Source organism: Girardinichthys multiradiatus, chromosome 8 (assembly GCF_021462225.1).
Source record: "Girardinichthys multiradiatus isolate DD_20200921_A chromosome 8, DD_fGirMul_XY1, whole genome shotgun sequence".
Lineage (NCBI taxonomy): Eukaryota > Metazoa > Chordata > Actinopteri > Cyprinodontiformes > Goodeidae > Girardinichthys > Girardinichthys multiradiatus.
The window spans coordinates 2,880,592-2,896,250 of NC_061801.1; the positions used below are offsets into that span (position 1 = coordinate 2,880,592).

General features: G+C 33.8%; 1 protein-coding gene across 6 annotated transcripts; it reads right to left on the reverse strand.

Annotated features, from left to right (window-relative positions):
• Positions 1–8,325: 8,325 nt before the first annotated feature.
• On the reverse strand, positions 8,326–12,129 carry LOC124872767. Of its 6 annotated transcripts, XM_047373093.1 has the most exons (10): positions 11,974–12,129; positions 11,379–11,534; positions 11,127–11,213; positions 10,966–10,998; positions 10,428–10,499; positions 10,268–10,354; positions 10,113–10,187; positions 9,820–10,008; positions 9,601–9,735; positions 8,327–9,514 (listed from the first exon to the last, which is right to left on the reverse strand). In XM_047373093.1, exons 5-10 carry the CDS (start codon positions 10,428–10,430, stop codon positions 8,471–8,473), a joined length of 1,533 nt encoding a protein of 510 aa, XP_047229049.1. In that variant the 5' UTR covers positions 10,431–10,499; positions 10,966–10,998; positions 11,127–11,213; positions 11,379–11,534; positions 11,974–12,129; the 3' UTR covers positions 8,327–8,470. The 6 variants fall into 6 exon arrangements, with proteins under 6 accessions (XP_047229047.1, XP_047229044.1, XP_047229049.1 ...); XM_047373090.1 differs by lacking the exon at positions 10,966–10,998; XM_047373092.1 differs by having other exon boundaries at positions 10,966–11,213.
• Between the last annotated feature and the right edge of the window lie 3,530 nt (positions 12,130–15,659).

Sequence of the window (15,659 nt, forward strand, 5' to 3'; positions counted from 1 at the left end):
TTTCTCTGTGAGAAATTTGAAAGAGGTAGTTCTTAACCGAGGTGTGTTTATATTGGCTAAATTTGACGATGTGATCACTGCAGCCGTGGATTCTAAGAGGAAACCCAACTGGAGAGAGGAGGAAACATTGGCACTTGTCGAGTTGGTGGAACAAAGAAAACATAAAAGGAGTGAACTTTCCTTTTAAATATGTTTAACTAGTGTGCACAAGAAAAAGGTATTGGGGGTCATCTCAAGCCTTTTGACTGCATCTCTCATGTAGCCTTTATTTGCTCAACATTTTACTGAACATGGTGCATTATGCTCTCCAAAAACCGCACATAAATATCCGCCTTTATGTCTAACATTTCGCGCACTGGCATGTATTCTCATTTTTTCCCTGTACGTTGTAACTCATAATCCCACTCAGGCGGGGAAACCCAGGGCAAGCCTACGAGTGCAGTTTCTAAGGTGCTACAGCGCATTCTTGGGGAAGACAGTACTGCGATCTCTGGAATAGAGGTGGCCCAGGATTATTCAGGATTCAAGGAATGTTATTGTCAAACCAGCTCACATTTACATGTTAAGGTTTGAAATTTGGACTCCCGGTTTTGGTCCCGGTTAAGAAGCCTAATACTTAAGTAAAAAGAAAAGTTTAACATACAAAGCTTAATCTAACAATAAAATTATCTCAAATGCAAGGTTTTCTTTTTTGTAGCTATTTATTTTTTACATAAACACTATGAAGAAATTTAACATATTCCTAGAATTTTTCCAATTCCAGTTTATCCTGGAAGGTTAGCGCACGTCTCTGTCTTCTCAGTGCCATCACATGCCCCTAGTGATAACTCCTAAGGTAAGGTAAGGTACGTTTATTTATATAGCACTTTTCAGTAACGAGACACTCAAAGCGCTGTACTTACCATACAATCACAAAGAACACAGAAAAACAAATCAAATGCTAAGAAATCTAAAAATCTATGAATCCTTCTGAGAAATCTAAAAATCTCTGGTCAGTATTACAATGATACAGATAACATTAATAATCCTTTGGGTTTTACTGGTAAGAGCTGGTTCTAAACCAATCTTTCTAAAGAGGTAATTATATCATTAAGTCTATGTAGGGAAAGCATCTTGTGCTAAGAAGTCTCATCATTCCACTGAATTCTAACTAGTGAAGCTGAGTCACTGGTACAAAACAACTTTAATCCACATTTTCAGGTGCTAATAATATATTGCTTTTACTGGTGCTGAAGTTGAACTAAGTAATCTAATTAAGAAAGCTGGGTCATTGGTGTAAGAGCAGCTAAAGTCTAAGTTACAAATAATGTTTGGTTTTCGCTGGTAAAATCTATGAAAAGTAATGAAATTACACATTTAGGTAAAGTAAGAGGAGGGGGGAAAAAAATCATATTTCAGACTCTATTCTGCTAAGAATAGAGTCTGAAACAGTACAAAAAAGCCTCAGCAGGGGTAAGCAACACATAAGTAAAGATTCAGCAAGGGTACGGTGAAATCTTGAGGGTGTGAATGTAAGTCTGAGTGTGTTTGCAAGAATTAGACTGTCAACACTGATAGAAGCGCCTTTGTTCTTGAGAAGAGAGGTGGAAGTTTTATCAATTGGCCGCATGGTCCTATCAGCACACAGCTGGTAGGGGAGTGCTGGGGAAGAGCTTCGTGTTTATATAACATACAGGAGATATTTTGTCGATAGCCAGTTAGCAGAAGTTGTCAAGGCCACATTGGGGCGCCAGATTTAGAAAAACAATAAATGTTCAGGCAGTTGTGAATTTCCAACCACCTTAAGAGCTTTACTGGTATGTCTCAATTGCAAATCTAAATAGCCAGATTTCTGGTATTTTCCGCAGATCTGGAGCGTACAACTTCTCCAAGATTATATCCTTTAACCTCTGAGTCCAACCGCTGCCAGGCTGCGATTCTGTTCAAGAATCGTGTCCAGCTTGCGATTCTGCACTCTTTTAACATTTCAGTCTGAGTGTTGATCGCTCTACAGACTCCATCTAACATCGCAGGCAGCTTTGGAATGCTTTGAACAGCCGCCCACGTTTTGCAAATCACTTGATAAGCCAGGTAACCACCAACTCCAAAAAGCAGAAATCCTGTTATCAAAAGTCCAAATATGTACACATTTTCTACGTCCGCGACCAACATTGCAGTCAGGCACACAATCTTCCACTGCTGCCAAGAATTCATTGTGTTTCCAGAGAAGAATGTCTTGCCTGGACAAGAGGGTCTCCTTTACCCTGTCTTCCCGTAGGAAAAAACTAATTTGACCAATTACTTTGAGGGTTCAGCTGACCAAATCCATAATTTACAAGTTTGGAGGATATGCAAAGCGAGGCTCTGAGAAAAATACAGACAAAAGCAGAAGCAGGGATCAGCAGGGAGGGAGGGAGAGAAAATGCGTGTGTCTTCCACCGAGAACAAGAGAGAGGGGGGAGAGCCGGGTTCGATCCCACCAAAAGGACATGCGTTCTAAAGCACCTTTTTTTTGTTAACTTTTTTGGCCACAAATAAAGCATAATATGGTTGCTTATTGTGCATTGTAGACCGTTTTAAAGTATTTTAAGCTACAATTTAGTGCTTCATAAGTGCTATCATAAAGCTGTAAACTGCTAAAACAATGTAATCTAAATGTGATTTCTATTTTACACTCAATTAGTTAACCTGGCAGGAGACAGATTGTTCTGTAAATAACATTAACTCTTGCGTGTATATCAAAAAGAGTAACTAAAGCCCACTTGGGCACAATGATCTTGGCTTTATAAAAAATTCTGCATTGAGGACCCAGTATTATCAAATGGGAAATTTGAGCATAAAGCACAGTAAATCTTATGCCTTGTTAATTTAAGTTGTCAAAGTAGTTTTGACACCAGAACAGCAGGTGCATGACCTTCAGATAAAACCTTTGTTCTAAGTTTTATGACCAGTCCACTTAAGGTTGTTGACACTTCATTACTGTTTGAAGTACAAGACTTTCAAGGTGTAATGGGCCCCAATGAATGTGCATTTATTGCACATGGATATCTCAATTTATTCATGATGTAGAGTATACTGTAACCTATTAGCATGTATGGACCTACTGAATATATAGTTGTTTTCCCTTTAATATGGTTACCTTCACATAAGCATGCTAGAGCACATTACAGTCACTATCAGCAAATATCTAAACAAAGAGGTCAATAAGATGAGTAATTTTCATTTGTTATTATTTATTTAAAAACGTGTTATGTATACACACACACACATCCTTTATATAAATGAACATATATACACACATTAACATCATATATATAAATGAACATATATACACAGATTAACATCGTATATATAAATGAACATATATACACACACTAACATCATATATATAAATGAACATATATACACACACTAACATCATATATATAAATGAACATATATACACACACTAACATCATATATATAAATGAACATATATACACACATTAACATCATATATATAAATGAACATATATACACACACTAACATCATATATATAAATGAACATATATACACACATTAACATCATATATATAAATGAACATATATACACACATTAACATCATATATATAAATGAACATATATACACACATTAACATCATATATATAAATGAACATATATACACAGATTAACATCGTATATATAAATGAACATATACACAGATTAACATCGTATATATAAATGAACATATATACACACATTAACATCATATATATAAATGAACATATATACACACACTAACATCATATATATAAATGAACATATATACACACATTAACATCATATATATAAATGAACATATATACACACATTAACATCATATATATAAATGAACATATATACACACATTAACATCATATATATAAATGAACATATATACACAGATTAACATCGTATATATAAATGAACATATATACACACATTAACATCATATATATAAATGAACATATATACACAGATTAACATCGTATATATAAATGAACATATACACACATTAACATCATATATATAAATGAACATATATACACACATTAACATCATATATATAAATGAACATATATACACAGATTAACATCGTATATATAAATGAACATATACACAGATTAACATCGTATATATAAATGAACATATACACACATTAACATCATATATATAAATGAACATATATACACACACTAACATCATATATATAAATGAACATATATACACACATTAACATCATATATATAAATGAACATATATACACAGATTAACATCGTATATATAAATGAACATATACACAGATTAACATCGTATATATAAATGAACATATATACACACATTAACATCATATATATAAATGAACATATATACACACACTAACATCATATATATAAATGAACATATATACACACATTAACATCATATATATAAATGAACATATATACACACATTAACATCATATATATAAATGAACATATATACACACATTAACATCATATATATAAATGAACATATATACACAGATTAACATCGTATATATAAATGAACATATACACAGATTAACATCGTATATATAAATGAACATATACACACATTAACATCATATATATAAATGAACATATATACACACATTAACATCATATATATAAATGAACATATATACACACATTAACATCGTATATATAAATGAACATATACACAGATTAACATCGTATATATAAATGAACATATACACACATTAACATCATATATATAAATGAACATATATACACACACTAACATCATATATATAAATGAACATATATACACACATTAACATCATATATATAAATGAACATATATACACACATTAACATCATATATATAAATGAACATATATACACAGATTAACATCGTATATATAAATGAACATATACACAGATTAACATCATATATATAAATGAACATATATACACACATTAACATCATATATATAAATGAACATATATACACAGATTAACATCGTATATATAAATGAACATATACACAGATTAACATCGTATATATAAATGAACATATATACACACATTAACATCATATATATAAATGAACATATATACACACACTAACATCATATATATAAATGAACATATATACACACATTAACATCATATATATAAATGAACATATATACACACATTAACATCATATATATAAATGAACATATATACACAGATTAACATCGTATATATAAATGAACATATACACAGATTAACATCGTATATATAAATGAACATATACACACATTAACATCATATATATAAATGAACATATATACACACATTAACATCATATATATAAATGAACATATATACACACATTAACATCATATATATAAATGAACATATATACACAGATTAACATCGTATATATAAATGAACATATATACACAGATTAACATCGTATATATAAATGAACATATATACACACATTAACATCATATATATAAATGAACATATATACACAGATTAACATCGTATATATAAATGAACATATATACACACATTAACATCATATATATAAATGAACATATATACACACACTATCATATATATAAATGAACATATACACAGATTAACATCGTATATATAAATGAACATATATACACACATTAACATCATATATATAAATGAACATATATACACACATTAACATCATATATATAAATGAACATATATACACACATTAACATCATATATATAAATGAACATATATACACAGATTAACATCGTATATATAAATGAACATATACACAGATTAACATCGTATATATAAATGAACATATATACACACATTAACATCATATATATAAATGAACATATATACACACACTAACATCATATATATAAATGAACATATATACACACATTAACATCATATATATAAATGAACATATATACACACATTAACATCATATATATAAATGAACATATATACACACATTAACATCATATATATAAATGAACATATATACACAGATTAACATCATATATATAAATGAACATATATACACACATTAACATCATATATATAAATGAACATATATACACAGATTAACATCGTATATATAAATGAACATATACACACATTAACATCATATATATAAATGAACATATATACACACATTATCATATATATAAATGAACATATACACACATTAACATCGTATATATAAATGAACATATATACACACATTAACATCATATATATAAATGAACATATATACACACATTAACATCATATATATAAATGAACATATATACACACATTAACATCATATATATAAATGAACATATATACACACATTAACATCATATATATAAATGAACATATATACACAGATTAACATCGTATATATAAATGAACATATACACAGATTAACATCGTATATATAAATGAACATATACACACATTAACATCATATATATAAATGAACATATATACACACATTAACATCATATATATAAATGAACATATATACACACATTAACATCGTATATATAAATGAACATATACACAGATTAACATCGTATATATAAATGAACATATACACACATTAACATCATATATATAAATGAACATATATACACACACTAACATCATATATATAAATGAACATATATACACACATTAACATCATATATATAAATGAACATATATACACACATTAACATCATATATATAAATGAACATATATACACAGATTAACATCGTATATATAAATGAACATATACACAGATTAACATCATATATATAAATGAACATATATACACACATTAACATCATATATATAAATGAACATATATACACACACTAACATCATATATATAAATGAACATATATACACACATTAACATCATATATATAAATGAACATATATACACACATTAACATCATATATATAAATGAACATATATACACACATTAACATCATATATATAAATGAACATATATACACACATTAACATCGTATATATAAATGAACATATACACAGATTAACATCGTATATATAAATGAACATATACACACATTAACATCATATATATAAATGAACATATATACACACACTAACATCATATATATAAATGAACATATATACACACATTAACATCATATATATAAATGAACATATATACACACATTAACATCATATATATAAATGAACATATATACACAGATTAACATCGTATATATAAATGAACATATACACAGATTAACATCATATATATAAATGAACATATATACACACATTAACATCATATATATAAATGAACATATATACACAGATTAACATCGTATATATAAATGAACATATACACAGATTAACATCGTATATATAAATGAACATATATACACACATTAACATCATATATATAAATGAACATATATACACACACTAACATCATATATATAAATGAACATATATACACACATTAACATCATATATATAAATGAACATATATACACACATTAACATCATATATATAAATGAACATATATACACAGATTAACATCGTATATATAAATGAACATATACACAGATTAACATCGTATATATAAATGAACATATACACACATTAACATCATATATATAAATGAACATATATACACACATTAACATCATATATATAAATGAACATATATACACACATTAACATCATATATATAAATGAACATATATACACAGATTAACATCGTATATATAAATGAACATATATACACAGATTAACATCGTATATATAAATGAACATATATACACACATTAACATCATATATATAAATGAACATATATACACAGATTAACATCGTATATATAAATGAACATATATACACACATTAACATCATATATATAAATGAACATATATACACACACTATCATATATATAAATGAACATATACACAGATTAACATCGTATATATAAATGAACATATATACACAGATTAACATCATATATATAAATGAACATATATACACACATTAACATCATATATATAAATGAACATATATACACAGATTAACATCATATATATAAATGAACATATATACACACATTAACATCGTATATATAAATGAACATATATACACACATTAACATCGTATATATAAATGAACATATATACACACATTAACATCGTATATATAAATGAACATATATACACACATTAACATCCTATATATAAATGAACATATATACACACATTAACATCGTATATATAAATGAACATATATACACAGATTAACATCGTATATATAAATGAACATATTTACACACACTAACATCATATATATAAATGAACATATTTACACACACTAACATCATATATTTAAATGAACATATATACACACACACACAATAAAATTAGTGTGAAAAAGTACCCAATCGTACTCCCTTATTTTCTCATCCTTCTGAGCCACTGCTCTTTGGTCAGTGTCTCCCTGTTTGGGCAGTAAATCCTGCCTTTGTATTGGCTATGGCCAGTTTCTGTGGTGCGTGGCTCACCGCATTTAGTGCATCTGTTGGATGTGACTGTCCTTGTGTATTTGCGCTTTTCTTTTTGGGTTGTCTCTTGGGTTTGGGTAAGGCCTGTAGGTGTTGTTTTAGAATATGGTGGGCATATGATGTTTGGTGTAGTGGGGGGTGGCAGCAGAAGCTGTGGCAAATTGTTGCCTGCTGCAGTGGTAGATGGCATGTGGAGTGGCATATAAAAACTGTTGGCTGAGATGCAGGGGGTTTTGGCTGAATGGTTTTCAGCTCAGCTCTGTCTCTGACAGTGAGTTTTGTTTTTGCCTGGCCAGTGGTGTCAGGTGGCAGGTTGTAAGTGTGTTCATGTTTGTGTGGTGTGAGTTGAGTGGGCCTAACATTTACTGGGAGCAGTGGTTCACTGGCAATGGGCCGTTCCTGAGGCAGTACCAGCCCTTGCATCAGAATGGCAACATCTTGTGCTTTAAATCTTTTGTTATGCCACTGTATTAAGGTGGTCTGGTTTACAGTGACAAGTTGCAGGGTTGTGTCTTTCATAATAATGCCATTGTTCAAAATTAGCTGTCGAATGTTTTTGTAATCATTTAGAATTTGTGACCACCTAGAAAAAGTTTGGTGTCCAATTTTTTTGGGGCTACTATGAATGTTGCACAACCTGATAAAGATCATTTCAATAAGTCGGGTGCAATCTGGCCATTGAGCAGCAGAACCAGAAGAACCAAGTACACACCTTTTTGTGCTTTCAACTCCTGCATAAACAGCCTTCTTTTTGGGTGACCTAAATCGACCAGTGAGCAGTCGTTCCTGATGTCGTGCAGCATACAAAATTCGGTCTTTATCATTTTGCTCCAATTTATGCCAAAGACCCACAATGGTGTTGGCCTGCTGGTTGGTAAGAGTTAGGCCTTTTTCCTTTCGTAGCTCCACCAAGTACTCCGCAAGCACATCAACACGATCCATTCCTGCCCTACTGTGTTCATCCACGGCCTATGGAGAAATATTGCATTAAGTTTTAAATATCTCAAAAAGCTGAAAAATCCTTAATTTTTAAAGCACACTGATATTTAACTTACAACTTGCTCTGAAGATGTAGTTTGCCCAGGTAACCCCGACGAAACAGTGGACTGGACCACAGCAGACGACGCAGGCTGGAGCCCCGGCAGGTGAGTGGATTGTACCACAGTGGAGGACGCAGGCTGGAATGGGTTCTTCAGACAGAGAAAAGGCCAAATCAAATGTAGAATAAAATTATGATTCAAACATAGAGACAATATTAAAGAAAAATGTTTAACTGCATTTACTCCTGAACTCTGCTCCTCCACTGGCCGTTGTCGTTTGGGAGCCGGTAATGGAGGAGCAAGAAAAAAGGTATCTGCACTTTGAGGCTGTGGTGGAGAGATGATGTGAAGAGAACCACCTGCTGGCACTGGATCCGCACAAGAATGGGCTGCTGTACTTGTACAAGCACGTGTTGCATTCGTCTGAAAATACAAGGTCAAAAGAACACTTTGATAAAATTGGAATTTCTTAGGATTTAGAATAGTAATAATAATGATAATAATAATAAATATATTTCAGTACTCACATGAGTTTTTCGTGCAACATTTATATTTGGCTTTGCATTCTCCACATGCCTGCCACCAAATCTGGACCTTTCAAACTTTAGAAAGGTATAAATATGACAATTGTGACTCAAAACAGGACTAAAACAGACTTTAAAACAGGAGCAATCATATTTACTGAAGAAAGGGTGAGTTTTGGCCTTTTTGCCAGAGTTCCAGGTGTGCTGTAACCTGTGGGGTATTTGACTGGAGTAGCAGTCTGGAGCTGAAATATGACACAAATACAGGTTATTGCCATTATGAATTCTCATTCACATAAAGCAATAACATTCACCTACCATTATGGAACTACTTTGACTGTTAGTTGATTGAGCTGCACTGCTTGTAGGTCTAGATGAGGCTGTAGGCACCTGTTGCAGAACATGTATATAAACAGGAGCATTCCCAAAACCTTTGAGAAAGAGAGAGATAATAGCCAAAATCATCAGTGATTTAAAGGAAGCAGAATACTACTGCTCAATACTATGTTAATACTATAATTAAGGAAAGCAGGGAAAGGGATCTCATCTGTACAGTGCTTTTCACAAGACATCCCAAAGTGCTTCACCAGGGTGAGGGGATTTTATTCATTCACTCAGTGGTGGTTGTAAGCATGTAGCCACAGTTGTCCTTAGAGGTGGAGTGACAGAAACACGGTTGCAAAGGCATGCGCCAATGGACCCTCCAATCACCAACAACCACTCACACACTTCATTCATAATGTAGAATCAATAAGTACCCATTTCATGCAAATGATGTGACCGATTAAGAGGTTTTTGTTTTGTTTTTTATTATATTAGTGATGAAGTTAGTTTAAACCTTATGACCTTCTTTTACCTGCTAATCCTTTCCCTCTGCTGTGGAACAGACCTGTTGCCAGAGCAGCTCAGAAATAAACAACAAAAAGTCCAAGAATGCATTATGAGAAAGAAATGCATCTTTACACTGTATGCATAGTGCATCAACTGTAGTTAAAAAAAGGCCCAAATTTGGCTTACCTTAGGAAGATGAAACCCACACAAACACCCTTGTGGCTGGGAGAAAAGTGTCCGCTGGCCTCTCAGCAGTAGTGGGCACTTCTCTATCTGTAAACAGAGCACAAGATGAACTTGACTACCTCTAAATATACAGTCGGTCTTAAAACATAATTTGTCGTTTTATGCTCATACATGCGTGATGTACAATATGTCAACCATTTGTAAATTAGATTAAAAATAAAATGTATTTCTTTGGATTATTTTCTAACATACCTTCTGATACAGAGTGTACCACTTCTGTTGCCTTGGGGCAGGTCGGTTACCTGCATCTGATGGCCAGACACCAGTGGAGGCAAAAGACCTCAGTCTAGAGAACCACTCGTTATCATCCATAGCCTTGTGGCTTTTGGAGTTTTGTTTAGACATTTTCTGTATTGACAGATAAGCAATTTTATTCATATTGCATTTACATAAACTCATCACAGCAAGTACCCAAAAGGGTGGATTACAAAGACATGTATGCAACACAATATAAAACACCTATTCATACTAACAGCCAGGGCTTGATATCAGCACTGAAATAAAATAAAAATAAACACATATCCTTATAGATTCTATGGTGTTTCCCTATAAAATAAATAATTTTATTTTTACTCTTGGATAAACATGGTAGCAACACATGCTAAGTTGTATTTGTTGAGATGGTAAAGCATTACATTTGTTTTAGATTGCATTAATATGAACCTGACAGATTGTCAACTGGACTGCTTTAGCCAACTACGGACAACTTTAGCGGCAACAAACAGGCAAATTATATCGTATATAATAACAATAACAGAATATTCAACAATGCATGCAAAAGTCTTACCCAAACCGACGACAGAACACCAACAATGAGCTCTGGTCATCAAGTTGCCGGTACCGGGTAGGCGGGACATTTAAGATTCTGCTCCCCCCAGCGATTGGCCGCCCAAAAGATTGAAGCGTTCCAGTGATTGGCTAACACAAAGATTGATTTCGCCCTGCGATTGGTCGTCCAAATATTGACCAGTCTCGGTGATAGGCTATTCAATTATTGACCAGGTCATCTGATTAGCGAGTGAAAGATTGAATTCGAATGGCTATTGGTCACCATATACAGACCCTCGCTCCTCTGGAAATTGAAATAACCGGGGAAATTGGTTTTCAGAACCCTGGGGCTTTCTACAGGCAATGAAAAATGTGCTACTGGGACTTTTCAGGAGCTTTTGGAAGATGTCGTAGCTTTACATTGCCTTTTTCTTATGGTTTCTGTAGCCCCTAGGCAGGGGCGTCGCCAGGGATTTTGAGCCCCATGAAAATAAATTTTACTGGGCCCCCCCAAAGCCGGAAAACTTTGATACTGTTTTATTTTAATGATATTGTTGGTTATCATTCTGGACCTGGCTCTGTAGTGCACAACATACAAAAATTATATAATATTTCCTATATTGTAATACCATTTGTAATAGCATCATAATCATTATTTCAGGAGGCCTCTTATCATTTTGTTTTACTTAAAGGTGTTTTCAGTGATTTCACCAAAAATAACAAAGGGAAATGTAATTTTATTGCCAATACTCCACTACTCACTGTCTCCCTCTTGTAGCCCCACATGCAGGTCTAATTTGTTTCCAAAATTGTAGACTCGCAGGTATTAGATTAGTGGTGAAAAAATACATATATGAGGCTATGTGGTTGTTGCTATTTAACCTTCTGATTTCCAGAAAGTGTAAACATTTCTCCAATAAGATTGAGAGCAGCCACTCAGTCTGCACAAACTAGAAATGTTATCTGTTCCTGTTGCAAAGCAGGGGCATGAGAGTTCCCAACTACTGACTAAACATTATATTTCAGTGATAGCTGATGCTTATTAAACCATTAAAATCGTTCTGAAATAAATAGACTATATGCTTTTTTTATTTTAGAACGAATTTGTATTCTTTAATGTTTTTTCTCCATCATTATCAATTAATTCAACACACAGCTGGTCACCTCCTTCCTCATATGGTACCGGGGCTAGTGCAGGGGGGGAGCTGACAGACGGCTGCTGCTGCTGCTGCTCTTGACTTGTCTGTTCGGAACATGTGTAATTTTTTAGCAGAGCAGTTTGCTAAACGTTTGCCTGCATTGATTTATTAACTGAAACAACAACAACAACAAATGAATAAACAACTAATGTATAAATCTAGAGTTTTATTTGAAAATATGATCTAATATGAGGAGAGAAGTGAGCTGGCTTGTAAACTATTGACAAAGTTAGGAATAGACAACAGGTTAATGTTCCAGAACTTTCTATTAGGGTGTATTCACACCAGGAAAGTCCTTTGGTCCACTTATTTGGTCCGGACCAACAGAAAACGTTATTTTTTTCATTTGGTGCGGTTTGTTTTCACATTGTACTTTTTGCAAGTGAACTAATACTTGTAAACAAAGCCACGCGGGTGACGATCATTGTTCCCATAACCGGGTTTCAGTCAGGTGATTTTGATGACGTGCGAAGAGGGTGCGATTTCAGATGGAGGGCAGGAAGTAAAATGTCAAAGGAGGCAACCGTTGCGGAGAGTCCGTATTGTAGGGATTTAGATCCAGTTTCCAGGCGAAGATACAAACAGTTAATTCACAGATATGTTGAATGTGACCCTTATCTCATCAAGATGAGTGAGTTTTCGAGAGAACCTCAAGATTTGCCTTTAATCGAGGCTGTTGATATCACAAAGTATCTGGCACTTCAAACGTCTTACTACACCGTGTGCTGGAGAAGGCTTTGTGCAACAGTCAGACTTTACCATCATCAATGCAAGATCTTGGTGAAAAATTAATGCAACACTTGGTGGAAATATGTCTTGGGACATTGCAGAAGCTTATTGAAACAATGCCACAGGAATGCGTGCCATAATCAAAGCTAAAGGTGGTCCAATGAAATATTAGAGTGTGTTCGCTTTTTTTTTTTAGCGGTGACTTTTTTTTTGGCCAGGCAGTGTATTTCAGTGTAAGTTCGACACCCTAACTGAACCTCTTCTCTATTAGAAATAAATGTTCCTCCAAAGTATGTCACTGTGCAACAGTACCTACTTTCCTAGACCTGGAGGGTCAGGTTTATCAGAACTATTTAATTAGGCCCGAGCAGTAAGGGTGCAAGGGCCTATAGTAATCGTAGAATTTCTTGTTTTTTCTGTTGCGTCTTTGCGGGGCAATTTGGGGACTTTGTCATGCATGAAAACTCACAAGATTTTACCCAAAATTGTCCCCCGGGTGAAATTCTTGTTCCTTAATGTCGTCAATGGGCGTGGCCAAACAACTTAGCCACGCCCCCAAACGTGAGATAGGCCGAACCGTAAATTGTAGAGATCTGAAATTTGGCACACAGGTAGAGCTCCTCAAACCAAGAAAAAAAGTCTCGGGGGGTATGCCCTAAAATGCACAGGAAGTCGGCCATTTTGGGTCAATTTTTGGCCGTTTTTCACTTTTACTCACCTCGAACTTTAACGAACTCCTCCTAGGGATTTTGAGCTATCGGCTTCCTATTTGGTCAATATGGAGTTAAGGCATGGGGGATTAAAAGTTATCAAAATCCTGAGTTTTTGGGCATGTTTAGGGGGCGTGGCCGGGGCACAAAAATGGCATTCAAGTCCAAAGTGAAAAAATGCAATTACTTTCCCAAAGAAACGCCAAATCACATCAAAGTTGGCATGAAGGAGGACCTTCGGGTTCCCAATGATCCTATGGGGTCATATGCTGACATCATCAAAGCCACGCCCCCTGAGAACAGGAAGTCACTTTTTTTTACTGTGAAAGGTTGCCATCTGCCTGTCTACATTCAATCTGCTTCAAATTGTGTCAGGTGACTGATAACTAGTGGGTCTAACCTAGTTTGAAGCACAGTGACTTTTCATAAAAGGGCGTGGCCGTGGTGGCACGGCGAAGTCAGACGTCATGCCATGGCCATACGTTTGGCTTTAATTTCCACGTACATCATCTGATCTGCACCAAATTCAATGTGATTGATCCTAGTCCAGTCCTCAACAGAGATCTGATGACATATTTGGTGGGCGTGGCCTGATTCGTCCACAGCGCCCCCTAGAAAATAAAAAAAAAACAGCCCCAAGCCATGCTTTGACCGAGGAATCTGAAATTGGGTACACATATGTAACTTCTCAGGACCTAAAAAAAAAGTGTTCTGGAGCATTGGTCCAAACCCCACAGGAAGTCGGCCATTTTGGATTGAAGTTGCTATTTTGACCCCGGATTTGCTCTTTCTAGCCCGCATATCTGAGCGAACTCCTCCTACAGCTTTTGACTTAGAGACTTGAAAATCACTCAGTATATTCTCGAGGCATTGGGGATCAAAAGTTATCAAAAGCTTTTTGTTGCATGAAAGCGTGTGGGCGTGGCCAAGCATCAAAATGGGACTTCTCGCCATAAAAGACGAAATTGATATACAGGTCTTTCTCAAAAAATTAGCATATTGTCAGTCAGTCACCAGTCAGTCAGTCACCAGGGTCAACTGTGGCTCAGTAGGAAGAGTAGTCGTCT

Excerpts from the sequence above, each read along its gene's own strand:
- LOC124872767 (XM_047373088.1), bottom strand. The coding sequence starts at position 11,585 with ATGAGTTTATGTAAATGCAATATGAATAAAATTGCTTATCTGTCAATA. Across the intron at positions 10,355-10,427 it reads GTCAAAGTAGTTCCATAATG|CTCCAGACTGCTACTCCAGT; the intron begins GTAGGTGAATGT and ends GTCATATTTCAG. Across the intron at positions 10,009-10,112 it reads ATGTTGCACGAAAAACTCAT|ACGAATGCAACACGTGCTTG; the intron begins GTGAGTACTGAA and ends TTGTATTTTCAG.